We start from the raw sequence: 20,414 nt of genomic DNA on the forward strand, positions 1-20,414 counted from the left end.
TCAAAGTATATGCTTTTTGTACCTTTTCATTTACATATGGAGTAACGTTTTGCAATTTAAAGTTCATATTTCTGGAGATTGTCCAGTTGACTTACCTGGTTTTCCCCCGACCATTAATTTATACTATCCACTGTGCTGCAATTTCTTCATTTCCCAATTCCTCACTGGGGCTAAATTTAACCTTAAATATCCCTCTTATTTGGTGCTGAGCATGAAGAGGCAAATTTCAGAATTTTTCAAAACTTACAGAAAGAGAGGGAAGCTAGGAACCTCAAATTTAGAATTTTCGGCACTGCACAGTAAACATAACATATATGATTGAGGTGTTTAGTCTACCTATTTTGTGCCACAAAGATGATAAATTCAGAAAAAAAAAGGTTTAATTGTAGTATAGCGTGGAAACCATTATTCTGAGAGAAATGTAAAAAGGGTTCCTACGATTTTTTGATTAAGAAATTCCCGAACATTTCCAGGTTATCCAATCCAAAAATGAAATTTTCCAGACATGTTTATCATCATGATTTTTGCTTTTGACCCTTGTGCTTTTCAATTAAATATACAGGGTGTCTCACTCGCTCTCGGCCCCAGATTTTCGCATATAGAAATCAAAGTAATGGCTGTAATGTAATAAAATTTGCTATGGACATACCTTAGATTGTGTTAAGCATGGTGACATAAAAAAATGTTGGAAGTGATCGCCTTGAGCATCAAGGCATACCTGCACACAATCTCACAACTGTAATACAGCAACAAGCACGCGTCCGTAAGACTGCATCAAATGGCCAACTCATGCATGCGCACACCTAAAATGACTGTGGCGCTCATTCTCATGATTTCACCACGCTTCTCACACACCAAGGTATGTCCTTAGCAAATTTTATTAAATTTCAACAATTACCTTGATTTATATAAGCAAAAATCTGGGACCGAGAACGAGTAAGACACCCTGTATAATCTGTTAATTATTATGAATATTCACTTTCACAACTTTATTTTAGCAAATTTTATTCTACACATGCAAGAACACATGAAACTTTGAACAGTAAAATGTAAAATTACAATCGGCATCAAATGTATTGGGTGCTACAATCACGTGCATCAGGCCTTCAGCCTAAGGTAAGAGATGTACATTATTTCACCATAACAGATCTCCACAATATAAAAAGTTCATAAACCATTCACAATTTTTCATTTTCTGGCAGATATATAGTGCCTAAGAAAATGCTGCTGTTTTGCTTACATTTATAAGTACACAGCATCTGGAGAAATTTTTGTTACATGCAGGAATTCTGTGGGAAATGCCAACAAGACTAAGATCTATGAAATAATAGACGATAACCTCATCTTCACCAATCTTTCCAATAATTATGATTATATTGTCAATATACTTTGTTATCAATCAGATATCTGGACTGCAAGTTTTACTTTGATATTCTTTCTAATATCTAGTATTATAAAAGTGAAAATTTATTACAGAAATTCAAAGGAACCCTAATGTTGCACAAGACTGAGAATCATAAGAACGAAAGAAACAAATTTCTAAACTGAATCTTTTTTGGGAGTGGAATCACAAGAACCTAATCCAGAAGTGGAAGTGAACTGGTTGTTCATTGTGCAATTTTTTATCTTGCAGACTCCAAAATGCACATAAATTCCAGACGATCTGCAAAATTCCCTGATTTTTCCCTGACAAGCCAAATTCCCTGACATTTCCCAGTTTTCCAGACGTGTAGCAACCCTGAAAGAGCACTCAATTCTGAAGAAACTTGCTTTTGAACCATTACATTTAGAATTCCAACAGATGCTGCAGCAATTTTTGTAAATGTCTGAAAAAGATACCATTTCCATACATGGCCAAGTCAAAATGTTCACCACAGCAAATTTTCAGTGTCACTTTTTAACACTTAATGGATAAAGAAATAAGTATTTAAATAGTGTGTGTGATGTGGTAGCACATGCATATTATATCGAGTTGAGGATTCCAAGACTTGACTTCTGAGTGTGACCATCTTGGATGGTTCAATGTCTGTATAATGTTACTGATTTGTGTGAACAATATTCATTAATATCCAATCCAGATGTGTATAAATGGGAAGAAACATAATTAGGAAGAGAATGTGTGTAGGTAAACGATTTGTCCATCCAAAAAATTTGCAATAGATTTCATTAGGTGTACACAAAACACTGTGGTCACCAATTTATTGGTATACTTAACGTCCCAAGATCCAGAACACCAATGAAAAATTTTCCCATGTAATGTACGTACGTAAGTGTACACAACAAGTATGTCATTTTCATATACATACCTTTCCAGAAGTAGGCGGTATTCTTTGCTTGCTTCCAACATGGTCAGTTCATCATCAGATTCAGATTCCTATAGTGATTGTAAACAAATGTTCATATTAGCCATTGGTAAATTATATACATATAAAAAAATATGGCATTGAAATGTTCAACAACAATTTTGTAAGCAAATTAAAAAAATAGAATAATTTCATTATTAGGAATAATATTTTAAATTAAAAATATTAAGATGTTCCAGTTTTATTATTTGCCACCATGTGCTTGCTTTGTATATTCGTGGCCTATTGTTTTAACATTGTACTCTCAATTAGGGAAGGACTGGTATGAAAATTCCAAAGGTTTCTTGAAGAACCTGAATTGTTCATTAACTTTCTTAATTAATTTATATACTGCACGTTTAGAGATTTCCTTTTCAAAGATATATTATGAATTATATTGCACATACGAAGTTCCATATTTCCACTTTGCAAATTGAATTGGTTATCCAATCAATTTCAAGGGACCAAAAAGGTTACGGCATCTAGGATGGATATGGTGGTGTGTCACTTTGTTCCAGGGCAGTGGTAGTTCCAATTTCTCCAATCTGGCAGCGCTGGTGGACGTTCCTTGGCTGGAGTCATCTGCTGTGCTCTCTGTTTACAGTTGCTCAGATTTCTGTTGACTGATGGCAATGAAGAATGGCGTTTGGCAGGTTGGGCTATCTGCTGCATTGTGCTGCTTAGCATAGTGTGGTTTGTGATTGTGGTTATGAGGCAGATTAGCATTTGCTCCTGCTGCCTAAATTTGCAATGTGGAATTTGGGAACTTCACATGTGCAATACAAAACTGTGTTTAGAACACCAACAATGAATATGAATTCTATTTAAATATTTGTAAGAAATATAAATAAAATAGCAAAAAATTCCCGTAAATCAAAGCACATACTTGTAGAGAACCAGTTAATATATTCCCATCCCTACTGTATGCATACACATATAAACAGTATTTGGGTACTGGGTCATTCCACGTCAGATCGACCATTGCCTCCAGGCTATACTTTTTTGATTTGGATGAAATTTGGCACGAAGGTTCAATCATGTCTGGAAGGCTTGTATTCCAAATATTAGGTTCCTCAGAGAATTAGTTCTAGAGTTATAGCCTGTGGAAGAAGGTGGTGCGCAACAGAACATATTATCCAAATATGAGAAATGAGCCTCAGAGTTAACTTCAGGACTCAATAATTTTGGAAAATAAAATAAACAACGTTAAATTGTATTAAGAAAATTTAAACACTACTTACGTGAGTGAGTATGAAGCTTTATTGGAGCAACGTTTCAGGGTCCAACTGCTCCCTTCATCAGGTTTGTAAATACTTTCATAAGCACTGAACATAGTGCCGCGTTAAAAAGTGTTAAAAGAGGATTAGGTTGAGGGTAGGGTTCAAAACACTTAAGTGGTTTCAATCGAAATAGGTGGTTTGTCTTTATGGGATTTTTAATATGTGGAATTTTTTTTAATTAGGAACGTGTCAGGGATAGCGTTAAGTGTTTTCAACCCTACCCTCAACCTAATCCTTTTTAACACCTTTTAACGTGGCACTATGTTCAGTGCTTAGGAAAGTATTTACGAACCTGATGAAGGGGGCAGTTGGACCCTGAAACGTTGTTCCAAAAAAGCTTCATACTCATTCACGTAAGTAGTGTTAAACTTAACTTAATACAATTTAACGTTGTTTATTTTATTTAATAGTGAGTACCTAGTCTTACCATAAATACTGTCACAAAGTTTTAAGTAAATTGACACAAAATGCTGAGAGATATTGTAATATCCTAATAACATTACTGAAATGGATGCATGACAAATCAAAATCACAAATCAATATTCAAAATGGCCACGCTTAGCACGCACACATTCCGTAAGTCTTTGTGGCCATGCATCAATTGAATTACGCAACACATCGACTGGAAAATGACCAACTGCCTTCAGAAGAGACCGCCTTAAACTTTCAATATTGGGATGTCTCTTCTTGCAAGCCATCTCCTGAAGCTTGGACCACAATTTGTAGTCCAAAGGGTATAGGTCCGGACTTGCAGAAGGCCAATCCGAAGTGGAGTGGAAATTAAGTCTGGTACATTTGTCTCCAGCCACTACTGTGTTGTTCGGGCCCCATATGTTGGGGCTGAATCCTGCTAGAAGCTCCAGTTCTGACCATGGAAGAGAGTGTTGTTGACATTCTTGACTAGTTTCTCAAGCACTATCTGCTGGTACACTTTGGCTGATGTTTTGACCCCTTTTTCACAGAAATGGAGTGTGCCCTTATAGCAAATGTTCCAGACTTCATTTCCACTTCACGTTGGCCTTCTGCAAGTCCGGACCTATACCCTTTGGACTACAAATTGTGGTCCAAGCTTCAGGAGATGGCTTTTAAGAAGAGACATCCCAATATTGAAAGTTAAAAGCGGTCGGTCTCTTCTGAAGGCAGTTGCTCATTTACCAGTCGATGTGTTGCGTAATTCAATTGATGCGTGGCCACAAAGACTTACGGAATGTGTGCGTGCTAAGGGCGGCCATTATGAATATTGATTTGTCATGCATCCACTTCAGTAATGTTATTAGGATATTAAAATATCTCTCAGCATTTTGTGTTAATTTACTTAAAACTTTGCGACAGTATTTATGGTAAGACTAGGTAATATGCACCAAGATACAATATAATAACTTTGAAACTATTGATCACAGCCTAGTGATATTTACACACCAAACAAACCTCTCACCAAGGAACACGTGTATTGCATCAAAATACCCTCAGCATGTTTACGTTAGCAAATAAAATACCTTCAAATATGCCTTAAAAAGCCTTACATGTCAAAAAATGCATATTTTGTGTGCCTGCTGTTGCAACTGTAATCCAACCAGGAAGGTGGCATTAAATTTTTTAGTAACCCTGATGTGAGCTCAGTATGCACACATTATGTCGTCTTCATATATATCACCCAATCCATATTATATGTGGTTCAATATGCAAGAAATTGAAAAATCACAGGAAAATGGTGTAGCACAAAAGGGACAAAATATATCCAAGCCAAGGTGGTAGTGCATAGTAAAGGTAGACCCTTAAACGCCCAGCATGTTTTCAGTGGGAGGTTTAAAATTGCGCAAGGTTTTAAATGAAGATTTATATCTCCGTAACTATGAATGCTAGAGTTACAAATTATAGCTTGTTTCTTTCAGTACAGTCTCAGCTACACGCCTATTGTTGAAAAAATCCAATTTGCACTAACTAAATGAAAGAAGACGAAAGTTAATAATCTTATTTTTTCTTTACAAGATTCAATTTCGTCGGGCCCCCACGTAGGCAACACCAAGACGTGTGGGTCCAAAACAGTTCCTGCGTATTGCCTGATATGTATTTCATTCTTGTAGCAAGAATTGTGCACTTACTGATGATACTTTCGTAGAAAAATATTTTCTAATATAAAAGCCGTGCTTTTTAACGGGAAATTCAAAATTCTAAAAATTGTTACCTCGGAAACTATGAATCCTACAGTTAAAACTTATACCTCATTTTCTCCCGTACACACTAGACAATACGCCCATGGTCGAATAAACTTAATTTTCATTTATCAAGTAGAAGAAGAAGATGAAAGTTAAATATAACAATATATTTACGAAATGTATATTTCATCAGGCAATGCCGGAACGTGATGGTTTGAAACGGAACCTGCATATTGCCGGATATGTGTTTCATTCTCGTGGCAAGAATTGAGGACTTGTGCTCTGATATTTTCGGAGAAAAAATATAATTTTTAATGTAAAAGCAGTACATTTTCTTCGGGGGGAAATTGCATCCCCACCCAAAATATATTCAGAATCAAATTGAACTTTACTAAATACTAATAGGATGCTTAAGCCTCTTTGCGTAGCGCTCAAGACATGTATCTGTGAACATTGACAGTCGTAGTATGCTCCAAAACTCGAAAAAACCAAATGTGACATATTTCACGTCTCTGGTGTTTATGGTCTAAAAACATGTATTGGGACAGATGACCACTTTTCTGTAACAACCACAAAATTGGGCATTAACCTCGCACAAAATCACTAGAAAGGAAGTAGACAATTATTTACAGTTCTTTTAGACATACATTAACAGGTTGAATTGACTATCATAGGACACCCTTTCATTTCAGAAAAGGAATGGATAATTCAATATTCGAGTACCACAGGTAAAAAGGTGTAATGGGACCTACCTTCCAAGATAGAACTACAACATAGCCCCCATTCTGAAATCTGCTACCTTATGTATCTTGGTTTTGATTTTTTTTTCAATTGGAAAGGGTTACATATCATGTGTGACTCACATATAATATATTAAACCAAGCCATTTTTTTTACCACAGAATTTAATTTCTGCAATTAGATTTGTTTTGCCATATGTGGTGTGATATCAAAGTTCTTAGCTCAAAAATTTGAAACAACTACATCCAAGTGACCACATGATGTGCTACTATTTTGTGTGTACAGTATATTACCCATTATGCTCGTTAAAGGCACTTTCTAGTTGTTATGTACTAAAACATCTAGAGAAATGAATTATGTTGTAGGCCTCCAGGATTCCTTGCTGCAGATGGTCCTCGCAACACCCATATTCACCCTAAATGCACAGCGCTAGCTGGAAATGCTGCAGGAGACAGTCTTCTCTTCAATTCTTAGTGAAGATGGCAGTTTCCCCTGTTATTTCCAACATAATGAAGTTCCACCATAGTGTGAATCAAATTTTCGTCAATGTGTCGATATGAATTACTTGGTCATTGGATTGGTTGGCATTGTCCAGAGGAATGGACATCCAGATCACCCAACCTAACCCCCTGCTTTCTAACTGTGGAACATCTTAAATCTGAAATCTGAAAATCTGTGACAAAGATCACTTGCAGGAACGCACTCTGGAGACCAGTAACATAATATTTCCAGATATTCTTGTGTGGGTGCATAACGAGTGCATTATGCTCTGTGCTCAACCACACAAGGAGTAGCATACTGAACACATCACATAGATGCATAACACGTGGTCCTTTGGAGAAATACTGCTCACATTATTTCGGCGGCTGGGAAACAAAAGGAATTAGCGATCAGTTGAATCCCATTCGACTGACATTGGACATATTCGTGCCACTAGACACCAAATGCTCCTAGCAGGATGAAACAAAATATTAAATTTAAACACACCACACATGGCAAAGTGGATTGCAGAAATGAATTTCTGAGGGAGAAAAATCCTTGCCTGATTTGCACATCATAATGACAACCTTCCCTTTTGAAAAGAACTAATATGAACCAAAGATGGCGGATTTCAGTACGGTGGCTATGTTGGAGTTCTATCTTGGAAGGTAGGTCCCGTCACACCAATTATCTGTGGTATTCGGATATTTAATTATCCATTCCTTTTCTGAAATGAAAGGGTCCTATGATTTTCAATTCACCCCGTTAATGTATGTCTAAAGAACTGTAAATAATAGTCTACTTCCTTTCTAGTGATTTTGTGCGAGGTTAAAGCCCAATTTTGTGGTTGTTACAGAAAAGTGGACATCTGTCCCAATACATGTTTTTAAACCATAAACGCCGAGACATGAAATATGTCACATTTGGTTTTTTCGACTTTTGGAGCATACTACGACTCTGTCAATGTTCACAGATACATGTCTTGAGTGTTACACAAAGAGACTTAAGCAGCCTATTAATATTTAGTAAAGTTCAATTTGATTCTGAATATTTTGGAGAGGGGAGGGTGCAATTTCCCCTGAAAAAAAATGTACTGCTTTTACATTAAAAATTATATTTTTTATCCGAAAGTATCAGAAGCAAGTCAGCAATTCTTGCCACGAGAATGAAAAACATATCCAGCAATATGCAGATTCAGTTTCAAACCATCACGTTCCGACGTTGTCTGAGGAAATATAAATTTCGTAAAAATATAGTTTTATTTAACGTAAGTCTTATTCTTCTACTTGATAAATGAAAATTAAGTTCATTCGACCATGGGCATATTGTCTAGTGTGTATGGAAGAAAACAAGATAAAAGTTTCAACTCTAGGACTCATAGTTTCAGAGATAACAATTTTTGGAATTTGAACCTTGCAATAACAAGTTGAAATTTTGACACACATTACAGGAAGGTCTAATTACGTAGTGTATGCAACTTGGCTTGGATACCTCTTGTTCCTTTTGTGCTACAAAATTTCCAAAATTCACCATTTTCCTGTGATTTTTCAATTTCTTGCATATTCAACCACACATATAATATGGACTGGGTGATATATATGGAGACGACATAATGTGTGCATACTGAGCTCACATCAGGGTTACTAGAAAAATTAATGCCACCTTCCTGGTTGGATTACAGTTATAACAGCAGGCACACAAAATATGCATTTTTTGACACGTAAAGCTTTTTAAGGCATATTTTGGGGTATTTTATTTGCTAACTTACACAAGCTGAGGGTATTTTGATGCAATACACGTGTTCCTTGGTGAGAGGTTTGTTTGGTGTGTAAATGTCACTAGGCTGTGATCAATAGTTCCAAAGTTATTGAGTTCTGAAGTTAGCTCTTGAGGCTCATTTCTCATATTTGGATCACATTTTCTGTTGCGCACCACCTTCTTCCACAGGCTATAACTATAGAACTATTTCTCGGAGGAACCTAATATTTGGAATACAAGCCTTACATACATGATTGAACCTTCATGCCAAATTTCATCCAAATCAAAAAACCATGACCTGGAAACTTTTTTGAAATTGGTCGATTTGACATGGAATGACCCTACTGCATTTTTCAGACCATAAGATGCACTTTTTCCATTGAAAAATTCTGTTTAAAATTTAACTGCATCCTATCGTCTGAAGGACCATCAATGTATGCTGAAGTGAAAACTAGTCAAATCCAGTTTTCACCCAAATGTGAGGCTACAAGGGTAATTGCAACATTAAGGTATGCTGCTTTTTGTACCTTCAATTCACTTGTTCTGTGTTTGGTTATCAGCAGTGAGTGTATCGTAAATGTGTATGGTGATCAAGAGTTTAACATTTAGTGATCAAGCTTTCTAGCACTATGTATACAATGCCGCCTGTACAGAAGAGATTCCTTTAGTGTCACATTTAAATTGCAACTTGTGCAATATGCAAAAGAGAATGGTAACAGGGCAGCAGGAACCAACAAAGGGTATTCCTTGTATCGGTAAGTTACTTGAGAATAAAGTGTGATATATATACAGGGCATACACAAAGTCTCTGACTCATTTCAATTATTAACAAATTAGATACTAATGAAGATATAGATGAACTGGTGGCAATGATAGATAGATAAACTCAACAAAGTTTTATGTCCTGTATCAGTACACTTATATATGTGCTCCTTTTATAACACTTTCTGGGTGACCTTCGGGGCAAAGGAATCGGACCACGAAGTCAAATTGATCTTCCTGGAAAGTGTTCATTCAAAACATGATGAACCTTATAAAAGTGATGAACATTAATGAACTGAAAGCTAGAATAAACAACGGAATAGCTACAGTGGACGTCGGCATGCTGACACGAACGTGGGAAGAAATCAATCATCAACTTGACATTCTCCGTGCGACAAAAGGAGCACAGATAGAAGTGTACTGATACAGGACATAAAACTTTTTGTGTTTAACTATCTAGCATTGCCACCAGTTTATTTGTATCTACATAAGTTTCTAATTTTTTAATAATTCAAATGTGTCAGACATTTTGTGTACACCGTGAACATAATTTTGTTCTAAATTTTTAGGTTTGACTTTACTTTCAATCCACCATCATATGTATCATAGTAGTGTCATACCTTCAACTATGCTCTTTTATCTTTGTATTTCAAGTATATATTTTTTTATTTTTTGTAAGAGAATGTTAATACAGATCCAATTCTTTACACCATCAAAAAAAAAAAAAAAAAAAAAAATACAGACAATTCTAGACCTAAAAAAAAAGCATGCCAATTTTGCCCAATTGGTGCAACCTTACCAATTGGGAGTCCTCCACCTTGTTCTTCACATACACTCCTTGTGCAACTGTGACACACAACAAAATGGAGAAAAAAAAACAGGCATTGAGCACTTACCACAGAAAGATGTGAATACCAAAAAAAAAAGCACCGAAGCGACAGAAAGAGACCCAGAAACTAATTCAGCAGAAACAAAAACCAGTCCTTGGCCACCTGATTCCAGTATACGCTCCGTATCCATGCTCCAACCTTATGCCTCCAGCAGCATGCACACAGTTCCACACACGCACACAAGCCAGACAGCAAATTCCTTAAAACTAATATGTTGCTCGATTTTAAGTAATATATATTAAGTGATTGGAAGGACTAATCTGTTATCTATCAGTATCAGCTAATACAGGTATACCTTTGTATCAGTAGCATTACAGCTGTAACATATCTATCAACTCCATGATGTGACAGCCCTCTTAACGGCCAGGGACTACCTGTGGCTTTTCTCTCACATCAAGTCCCATTGCTGCTGGTTTTGTGGCTTTCAAAACCGGAAACATATCCATAAGTAGCCTCTAATTTAGAGCCAAATTCTATTTTGTTACAGTTTTCTTTGTTGATCTAAATGGGTATTGAATCCAAGCCCCCTTGATTACAAGGTGACAATGTTACCACCACAGCATCCGGGAGGCCAGATACTGGTGTTTCAGTATCTGTAAGTATTGATTGATTTGTAGTTTTAAGTCCACTTTATGCACAGGAAGGCTAATCGAGACTGGACCTACAGTTTAAAGTGGGATCCGAACCACTGTGCCATGTGCCTCCACCGGGTATCGAAACCAGGACCCCTTGATTACAAGGCGACGACGTCTAAGTATCTCATGAGGTCTGCCAAAATGCAATGTGACTCATTTTTGTGGAATTCAAATATCCTGAAAATTATGCAAAATGTTTAACTTAGATTATTTTTGGAATGGAATTGAGGAGAGAGATCGATTTTGCAGATAAATGATTATTTCATGTGAAATTATGAATATTTTAAAGCAAAAGTGATACACTGAGTTTGAGTTCTTGTGTTTTAATTAAAGTCCACTTCATGCAAAAGTAGGCTAATCGAGACTGAACCTAAAGTGAATATACGAATCAGTGTGCAATGTATATCTGGATATCAAACCCAGAACCCCGTGATTACAAGGCAACAAAGTTACCACTACGCAATCAGGGAGGTCCAATTGAATTATTACCAAATGCCAGCTCGTGACACTTCGAAATCCTGGTATGTGGCTTAAATGAGGGAGCACGTTACTTGAATAAATACAGTAACAGTAGTAGAACTAGTTATTGAACAATTGCAAAGTAAGAGTTATTGTGTACTCTGTATGTATTTTAGAAATTATATATCAATGTTAGTGATAACTTGTAACAAGATCCAAAATTAATAAACATAATGTTCAAACTAGGGCTGAGCCGACATCGATGTATCTGTATGGGTCAATACCAGTGGTATCGGTTGGAAACACTTTTCCAGTATTTTGATCATTTGCGATGTATGCAAAAATTCCATGCGAAACTTTCATTGAGTTTAATTATCCTGGAAATCAAGCAAAATTCAAAGTTTCCATTGATTTTGTACCAATATTGTGTAAAAAAGCTATATTTTCTGATTACATAACAGGTATTTTTATATACCTACTAACATAATTGTTTAATATTTTAAAGCAAAACTCAGGTTGATTGATTGATTATTTCTGCTACTTTTTTCTAATCATAAAGATGAGGACGAGCGATGTGATGAAAACCAAGAACACCCATGTCCAAACCAGGAATCAATCCGATACCCCTGGCATTACAGTATGCTGTGCAGAGTCGGCACAAAACTCTGATAAACTGATGCTTATAATTGTAGTGGAATACTCACCTACTAATATTAATCAATATTTTGAATGAATATTAATTGTTATAATTTTCAAGTATCAGTACTGGTGGGAATTGGTACATTCAGCCCTAGTTCAAACACAATTCTGCTGCACGTCATTATCATAAGCATATCCTGGTGTGCAAGATAGTAGTATGAGTGATAGTATTATAAAAAATTGGCATTTGTTATATTTGACATACAATTTCCTGTACCATGCTGTCTGGCCAATATCCCCATCCCACACCTCGCTCATACACAAAGCTTCTAGAGAAAAAGCGACCCAGTAACTTGAATTTGAGCTCTCTCTTACCAGGTGTCGTCTTCTGTTGATGTGGTCAAGTGACGGAACTCGATTCAAGTTGCCAACGTTGTTGTAGTGCTGGTCAGGAAGTTCCGACTTATCACGAAGCTCCAGAGGATTAAGGGTTTCAAGGTTGGGATGGCGGCTCAGTCGATCCTGTTGGGGAGCCAAAAGAGGAAAGCGAGGTGGATGCTGAAGGTAGTAGTCATACGCAGGTTGGGATGTATGCTGCGGGATCCTTTCATCGGGTGGTTGAAAAAACACTTCCTCTTCGTCTAGTTCGTTCTCCCCTTCGGAGTCTGACAAGTGGCTGGTGCTTGGGTACCTCTTACGTTCAATGTTCAGTTTGCTTGGGAACTCTTCGTCCTCGTTGCTGAGCGTCGACTGTGAATGACTCTGGCTTAAATTCAAGTCAGTTTGTGTGCTCCAATCTGGTCTTGCACCGGCTGGAACCGTGTAGTAAACGGACAGGTCATCGGGACTTTTCCTTAGATGTTCCTGCCACTGTTCTTCATTAAGATCTCGCTTCTCATTATTATGATGTAGGTTCATCATGCTCTTCGCTTGCTTTAGACGTGCTTGAAGAAGGTATCGAGGCTCGTCACTTCTCAATGGCCCTCTAAAGTTCCCTCTCACCCTGTCCCCTGCCTGGCCTTCCATGCTGACGGAACGATTGAATCCTATTCTGGGAGGCACTTCTAGCCTCATTTCTTCCTGACTTGCACTGTCTGTGCTAGGACCCACTGTCGAAGCTTCGTCGGGCCTTTGCGGCAATCTCCGCCTGGTGGTTATATCACCACAGCTCATCCAACGTTGCAGAGGTTTGGTGTTCGCAGAGTCTATCACGTGTGGTTTTAATCTGCTCTTGTCTTCAATCAATGTTTCCGACTGATGGTTCCCTATAAACTCTCTGAAGTCGGTCATGCTACCTGCACGACTGAGATTTCGGGGGCTGTGCTGGAGGAGCCCTTGACTAGGAACTGAAAGTGAAGATACAGATTTGGGCTGCCACTTGCCTGTTCCGAGAGAAGACGTGGACGATGACTGTCCCAATCTAACCTGACCCTTCATGAAGCTGCCGGAACCAGCTTTCATGGTGGTCTTCTCCATATGGGGGAAAGAAAAGTTCGAGCGAGGTGGGTTCATTCGGTCAGGAAGAAGATTGCCGTGGACAGGCATTCTACCTTCTCTGAGGCTTCCACTCATCCGAACACTTGGTGGTTTGGTTGTCCGTGAATATATAGCTTTTGAGAAGTCTAAACCTGAAGATCTCGCACCACTAGCACCGGAAAAATAACCACTTGGCTGTTTTTTCACTTCAGTTTCATCCCAGACTTCATAGCTTTTACTGTGAGGTCCAGAATGCCAGACCCACCGTGGAGCATCCCCCCTTTCCATTCCTTCTTCACCTTCATCAACGTGAGCATGTTTAGTTACTGAAACTGACGAGAGGCTCTTTGCCTTCTTCAGTGAACCATCGGCTGATGGGAGCAATATTTTCGGCTGCTGACTTGACGTTCGTAGCAGCTTCGAAGGTTTCCTTGCTGCCGTAATGCCAGGATGATAATAGTAACAGTCTCCGATCTTAGAAACTTTGGAACCTTCCGTGTTCACCAGATGACTCATTTTGGCATATGGTACTGACTGGGTGGTTACGGTTCCACTAACACCAGGATGGTAATAGTAACTTTCTCCAACCTTAGAAAGCTTCGAATCTTCGGAATTCACCAAATGACTCATTTTGGCATATGGTACCGACTGGGTTGTTACAGGTTGAAGGTAAGGTTGTTGGGGAGGTTTCAGGAAGACATTACCTCCCATACCAGTGTACTGTCGAGTTGAGATGTTATGTGAGCTTTTGTTGACCTAAGCAGGCAATAACAAAGATATAAGACACACAACAAATAATTTTGTGCTAGCTATTAGTAATGATTCACAAAATATAGTGACCTCCTATAGTTTTTTTTATTGAAATGTTCCCAACATTACTTATTGTTATTAATTCAAATGTGATTGTAATTTTATAAAAATACTAAAACAGCAAAAAAACATAGGTAAAGCAGAAAGATTTCGTGCTCAAAAAGAAAGCAAACAAAAAATGAAAGAAGTTTACTGAAGGAAAGAAGTTATTAGAAAATAATTACAAAGATGTATAACTAAAAATTAAGGCTGGCAAACACTAGAGAAAAATATAATTTTGTTCAATATTGAACACATGAACTCACCTGCTGTTTTGTCCTACAAGATGAAGAAAGTGCTATATCTGATGCTTCTGTGCACAGGAACTGCGTGCTGGCTAAAGGCGAGTTTGTGAAGATTCCAGATTGGGCATTGTTGAAATACTGATCAGTATTCATGTGGAGAATGTGGAGTGAGTTGCTTTCATTGGGACTACTCGAAAGGTGCATCATGCTCAATCTGTCCTCCTCTTCATCTGGATGAGTGACGACACTGAAGCGACCTTGGCGCATGACCATTGTGGGTGTTGGTTCGGCTTCTGTCTTCACTAAAATGTGCAGAAACAACATCTCTCATTGTACAAAGCTACTTGAAAATTTGATTTACTTTTAACTAGGGCTGAGCCGATGTATCGTTATTGGCCCATACCACTAGTATCAATATTGGAAAATATCAGTTGGCTTTTGTTTACCGATACCAGCCAATACTTTTCTGAGATTTTGGTCTTTTGCAGGGTCAGCAATAATACTCCATGGTACTTTTGCAGTCTAATTATCCTAGCTATTGTGCAAAATTTGAGCTCTCCATTTAATTTGGATCCATATTATGTGAAAAAAAATGTATTTTGTGATTACATTATAGGTATTTTAATATGATTAATTCTTGAATATTTTAACTTTTTCTGGATGAGAATTAGAATATAGTGTTTTCCCCAGGAAATGGGTGTATTTTGCTGTTATTAAAAAAAATCAGAAAATACAGGGTGATTATAAAGTCCCATGACATTTTTGGGAAAACGGCGACTAACAACAAAATAAATGGTACTACAGTACAAAAGAGACACCAAAACACAAAATTAACACTTTTTCACATGACCTCCACAAAAGTAACACCTTTCCACATGACCTCCACAAAAGTAACACTTTTCCACATGACCTGCAAAGTGGGGTGGTGCACCGTCATGTTGGAAGACCACTGTACCAAGGATACCATCATCCAACAACTGCGGCTCTAGGAACAGTTGTAACATGTCGAGGTAAATGCCTCCATTGATTGTTTGTTCCATGAACATAAATGGCCCATAGACTTTTTGCTTGGTCATGCCAAGCCAGACATTCACTTTTGAAGTGTCCCTTTGCCATTCGATGGTATTATTGGCTGGCTCATTGCCCCATATCCAACAATTATGACGGTTCACATATCGACAAACGTGGAATGTAGACTCATCGCTGAAAACGATGTTGTCCATTACCTGTTCCTGATGTGCAGCCTCACAGAGATCGAAGATGTGGAAAAGTGTTATTTTTGTGGAGGTCATGTGAAAAAGCGTTGATTTTGTGTTTTCGTGTTTCTTCTGTACTGTAGTACCATTAATTTTGTTATTAGTCGCCGATTTCCCAAAAATGTCATGGGACTTTATAATCAGCCTGTATGTTGTTAAGTGCATTATTATTTAATATTTTTCTAAACTCTACAACATTTCCTCTTTCCACAGATATATATGTTACATTTTACATAAATTTTCTCACATTTATGAATCCTTTGCTGTCACAATTTTTTGAATGTAATAAAAAATATAACATTGCATAAAAGTTACTGACAACATATTCTGAATAGGTAATATAAAATAAATTCATGAAAATAATGTAAAAACTTTCTATTCGGATCAAAATCATCACTAACTGGGAAATTCGAAGTGGAATCATCATAACAAATTTCCACAATATGGATATAAATTATTCAATTCTACTTTCAAGAGAATAAACAAAAGTACAACTTCATTCAACAAGAGTGCAAGTAAAATTCAGCAACGAAGAAAACGTGACATCTAGCGGTTGAAATTTGAAATAGGTGGTTACAACACACATGCACGGGAGACACGATCCAATTATAGCCTATCATTCATTTACAATGGAATATTATAGTGAATGACTGGCTATGCCCGTCGCTCATCCGGAAAGGGTTAAAGAAAAATCTGATAAATTGATGCTTGTACTTAGAATGCAATAGTCAACCACTAATTTTAATTAATATCTTGAACAACTGCTAGTTGTTACAATTTTCAATGATCAATATTGATAGGAATTGGTAAGAATATCGGCACTGCTATTGATTCAAAGTGGCATAGGCTCAACCCTACTTTTAACATTGTATGCATGACAGGATACCTACAGACTGCTGGCTTCACTCCCATCTGATCGTACTCGGTCTGACCCAAGGTGGGAAATCATCCAACCAGTTATGGGGTGACGTGCAGTCAGCACGACGAACCACCAGTTGTTTTTGTAGGTCTCCATAACCGGGTTATGCTACTCATTTGTATCTCCCCAGTTTCCTCACGATGGTGAGTGGCCACTGGTTGCATGGATATGCCAAAATCTTAAGGGCATGCGATACAGTTTCCATGGGTCTACTCCCAAGCTCTTCCGTCCGTGGCAGTGTGCCAACTTAGCTCTCTTGGAGCCAGATCTGGTTCTTTCGTACACTCGTTCGGCTGTGAACTGAGATGCCCAACCCCGTGCCCCGCTATGATGCCATCACTGGTTTCTGCCTACATAGACCAACTTTTGTCATAATTATACATTCTGCACGTGACGTGATATTGTAATATTGGCTGCGTCGTCCCACTCCCTCTTATCTCCCCAGCTACTTCTTTATAGCACTGTGTTTGACGTGAAATTGACATAATATTGTTATCAGGGAATTCTTTATTTTCGATTTCATACGACCATTGGTGGATTATTGAGATGTGCGATGCTGCCGGATCTAGATGTTGAAAACAAAGAATAAATTGTAATCAATTTAAGAGTTAACAATAATAGCAGTGCCCCACCCCTTTGACAACTAACATTACCCTAGGAGGCACTTTATCCAGTCTTCGTAAATCTAGCTCCTTGAAGTCAGTCTTAGTTATTTTATGCGCATCAGGTTTGGCAACACTGAAAGGAGGCAAGGAGAAAAGCATTGATCTTATGGGAGTATCATTTAATTTGTTCTCCTGGGAATATGAAACTTCCGATGGAATAGAAAAATATATCAACGGGAAAAGGGCAGTTTGAAGATGAATTTCACCAGCGGAAAAGTCCAAACTTCCATTTGATTAGCCATAACTTGATGTTGAAGTTGATTCCTCATAAGCAATACATGGGATTCCGAATATTCTTATTGATCATATTTTTCAAACATCGTGTTAGCGTAATAATCAACATAAAAAAACCCTTCCACTTGCAACATGGAGAGAAATTCATACTCTTGGATACAACCAGGTTTTATTTTAGTAGCAGTGCCCATTCGAGCGATATTGAAATAAATGCACAATTGGTACGTAATTGTATCTCCTCCCCTTAAGAGAAAAGTTGTTACACTTCTCCCAGGAGACTCGAACCTGCACGCATCCAGTAGCTGGAGAGAAGAGCAGGATGCAATAGACCGCAAGCCCACAGTGAGGAACATGCAGGACAGGAACATGTAACAATTTTGTGTATGTAATAATCCCCTACTGTTAAAGAGCAGTAGTTGACAGCTACTTACAAAAGCTCACTGGTGTTACGTTAATAACAATGGGAGAAAACGTTACAGAATTTTCCTCTAGTTTATATTTTCCCGCATTTTAAGTTTTTTCAGCTTGGTCGCATGAAAAACATAAAATCAACATTCTATTGCATACATATTCACAGAAAAAAAAACCTGCACAAACTATGTGCAAAACCTTGTTACTCCATTTTGCAAAATACACACCATCTCTTAATTTCAAGTTGTTTAACTTACCCAGCTAATAACATCGGATTTTTAGCATATTTCAAGGATATAATCATTAATTTGAAAGCTAACAATTTATTCGGAAAGTAAGTTCCGTTATGCAAGTTGATCAGGGTCAGGTGGCTTACACTACATGACGGTTCTCTATGCAGTCACCACCATTGTAAAGGCACAGGGACACAAACTTTTGTAGATGCTAAACCACCAACACACCTCACCAGAATGATACATTTCTTCTCTAATCCAATTACCACTAGAAATCAGAAAAAAGTACGGAATTCACTGCAAGTAGCAAATTGCTTTGTGTTGCAACACTGCAGGAGATAGCCCCAAGATTCTGAACTTCAGCAAAGGTGAGGAAATGGCATAACCTCATTTAGACTTAGCCCAGGGACCACCTTCATGGTTTTTACAGACACATCATAGAAATTATTTTTTGGAGGGCTGACCTCCCTCAACTGTTACAAATCTAGGCCTGGGGCAGGAGTGGAGTGATTTACTGCTTGATTTGTTTTTTTAAATTGGTTTTTCTGCCAGTTTTGGCTAATTGTGAAGATAAGGATGAAGGGACACTCAGGAAGAACACCCAGACTGGGATTCAAATCTGGGACCTCTGAGGAGTGGAATGAGAATGGCGCAGTGCAACACTGATTTTACAAGGTGAAAAAAAATATAATAATAAATGACTGTACTTAAAGTTAAGTCACCCGTGGATCCACTGTACTTAAAGCTAAGCTTTAAGTACTGTGGAACTCCAATTTTACATGGAAGAAAGGTTGGCTTAACTTTAAGTACAGCGGAACTTCAATTTTTCCTACAAAAAAACTTGCAGTCGAACAGCTGATTAGGCCTACTGCTGCCTGCCTGTTTGGGCAATAAGTGGCAACTTTGGAACACCTCCTTACAGAAATGGCCAGCAGGCAAACATGATTTTGCCAAGTTCTGCACCGTGAATGGGCACTTGAAGTTAGCTTAATTCAGGTACAGATGCAGACAGTGTCAGAAATGAAAGAGCCAGAGGATGTCTACTTTCTTCCAGTAGTATCTAAACTAAATTATTGTTGTGCGACCCTGTCAGTTTGCTTTTCAACAGGTGATGTTTCGTCATCATGCTATTTTCTGGCTTTGAAGTAGCCATCACTAAATGTAAACAACATACCATGAAAGAAATTGAGAAGTAGACTCACCAGGTGTTCCAGGATCTTCCGTTACAACGCTCACTTGAAACCTGGATATTTTCCTCACTCGTGGAGATTCTGGTTCCTCCTTCCCTGCCTCAAAGTCTCCACCAAACGACTTTGTATCTTCCCCACCCCCTTCGTCCTGAAGAGCGACTGGAGTGTTGTTGACGCTACCAGACGCAGGGGAGACGATGCCGACTGATGCCACTCCTCGTTCTCCAGCCACTACGATTGGCTGCAACCCTGACAATTCCAATGGAGAGGAGTGTGAGGTCACTGCAGTTGCATCTGCCATGCTCTCGGGGGATATATGGAAACCATTCGCGCCCACCACCGGCAGAGGGTGCAATGTAGTTAATATTGGAGCCACTGGTTGGGTTATTGCCTGTAAAATATAGTTCTCACAATGGTATGCACATATAAACATCATGAAGTTTCACCTATTTTCACCATAGATATATGTAAATTTGTCTCATGCAGTTTACGGTTATGAAAATCTATTGGCTTGTCTTTCTGGCCTCTGTGGTGGAGTAGTCAGTCTACAAATCCAGGGTTCCTGGTTCGAACTCTGGTCAGGCATGGTTGTATCATTGTGTTTCTCCATCACCCATTTCATCCTTCACCATCATGATTAACCCATGAGGTAGGTAAAGAATGTAAAATAACCGAATAGAAATAGAACTCGTAGCCTGTCTAATAGGAAAACACCAAAGGTACAAACTCTTCTTACTGTACAATTACAATTTAAAATGCTAATAATGAATGATCATGTTTTTTAGGATTTAGACA

General features: G+C 38.1%; 1 protein-coding gene across 6 annotated transcripts in view; it reads right to left on the reverse strand.

Moving 5' to 3' along the window:
• Positions 1-20,414, reverse strand: part of Wnk (Wnk kinase) — a 161,587-nt gene that overhangs the window by 5,981 nt on the left and 135,192 nt on the right. For 5 of the 6 annotated variants that reach the window (XM_083134274.1, XM_083134273.1, XM_083134271.1 and 2 more), the window contains 4 exons: positions 19,632-20,010; positions 14,733-15,013; positions 12,517-14,373; positions 2,307-2,374 (listed from right to left, as the gene is read on the reverse strand). In XM_083134274.1, coding sequence (XP_082990400.1) covers positions 2,307-2,374; positions 12,517-14,373; positions 14,733-15,013; positions 19,632-20,010 — 2,585 coding nt within the window. The remainder of the gene's footprint in view (positions 1-2,306; positions 2,375-12,516; positions 14,374-14,732; positions 15,014-19,631; positions 20,011-20,414) is intronic. The other variant, XM_083134275.1, reaches the window with a different exon arrangement.

The sequence above is a fragment of the Lepisma saccharinum genome, chromosome 13 (genome assembly GCF_977018435.1).
Source record: "Lepisma saccharinum chromosome 13, izLepSacc3.1, whole genome shotgun sequence".
NCBI classification, from domain to species: Eukaryota; Metazoa; Arthropoda; class Insecta; order Zygentoma; family Lepismatidae; genus Lepisma; species Lepisma saccharinum.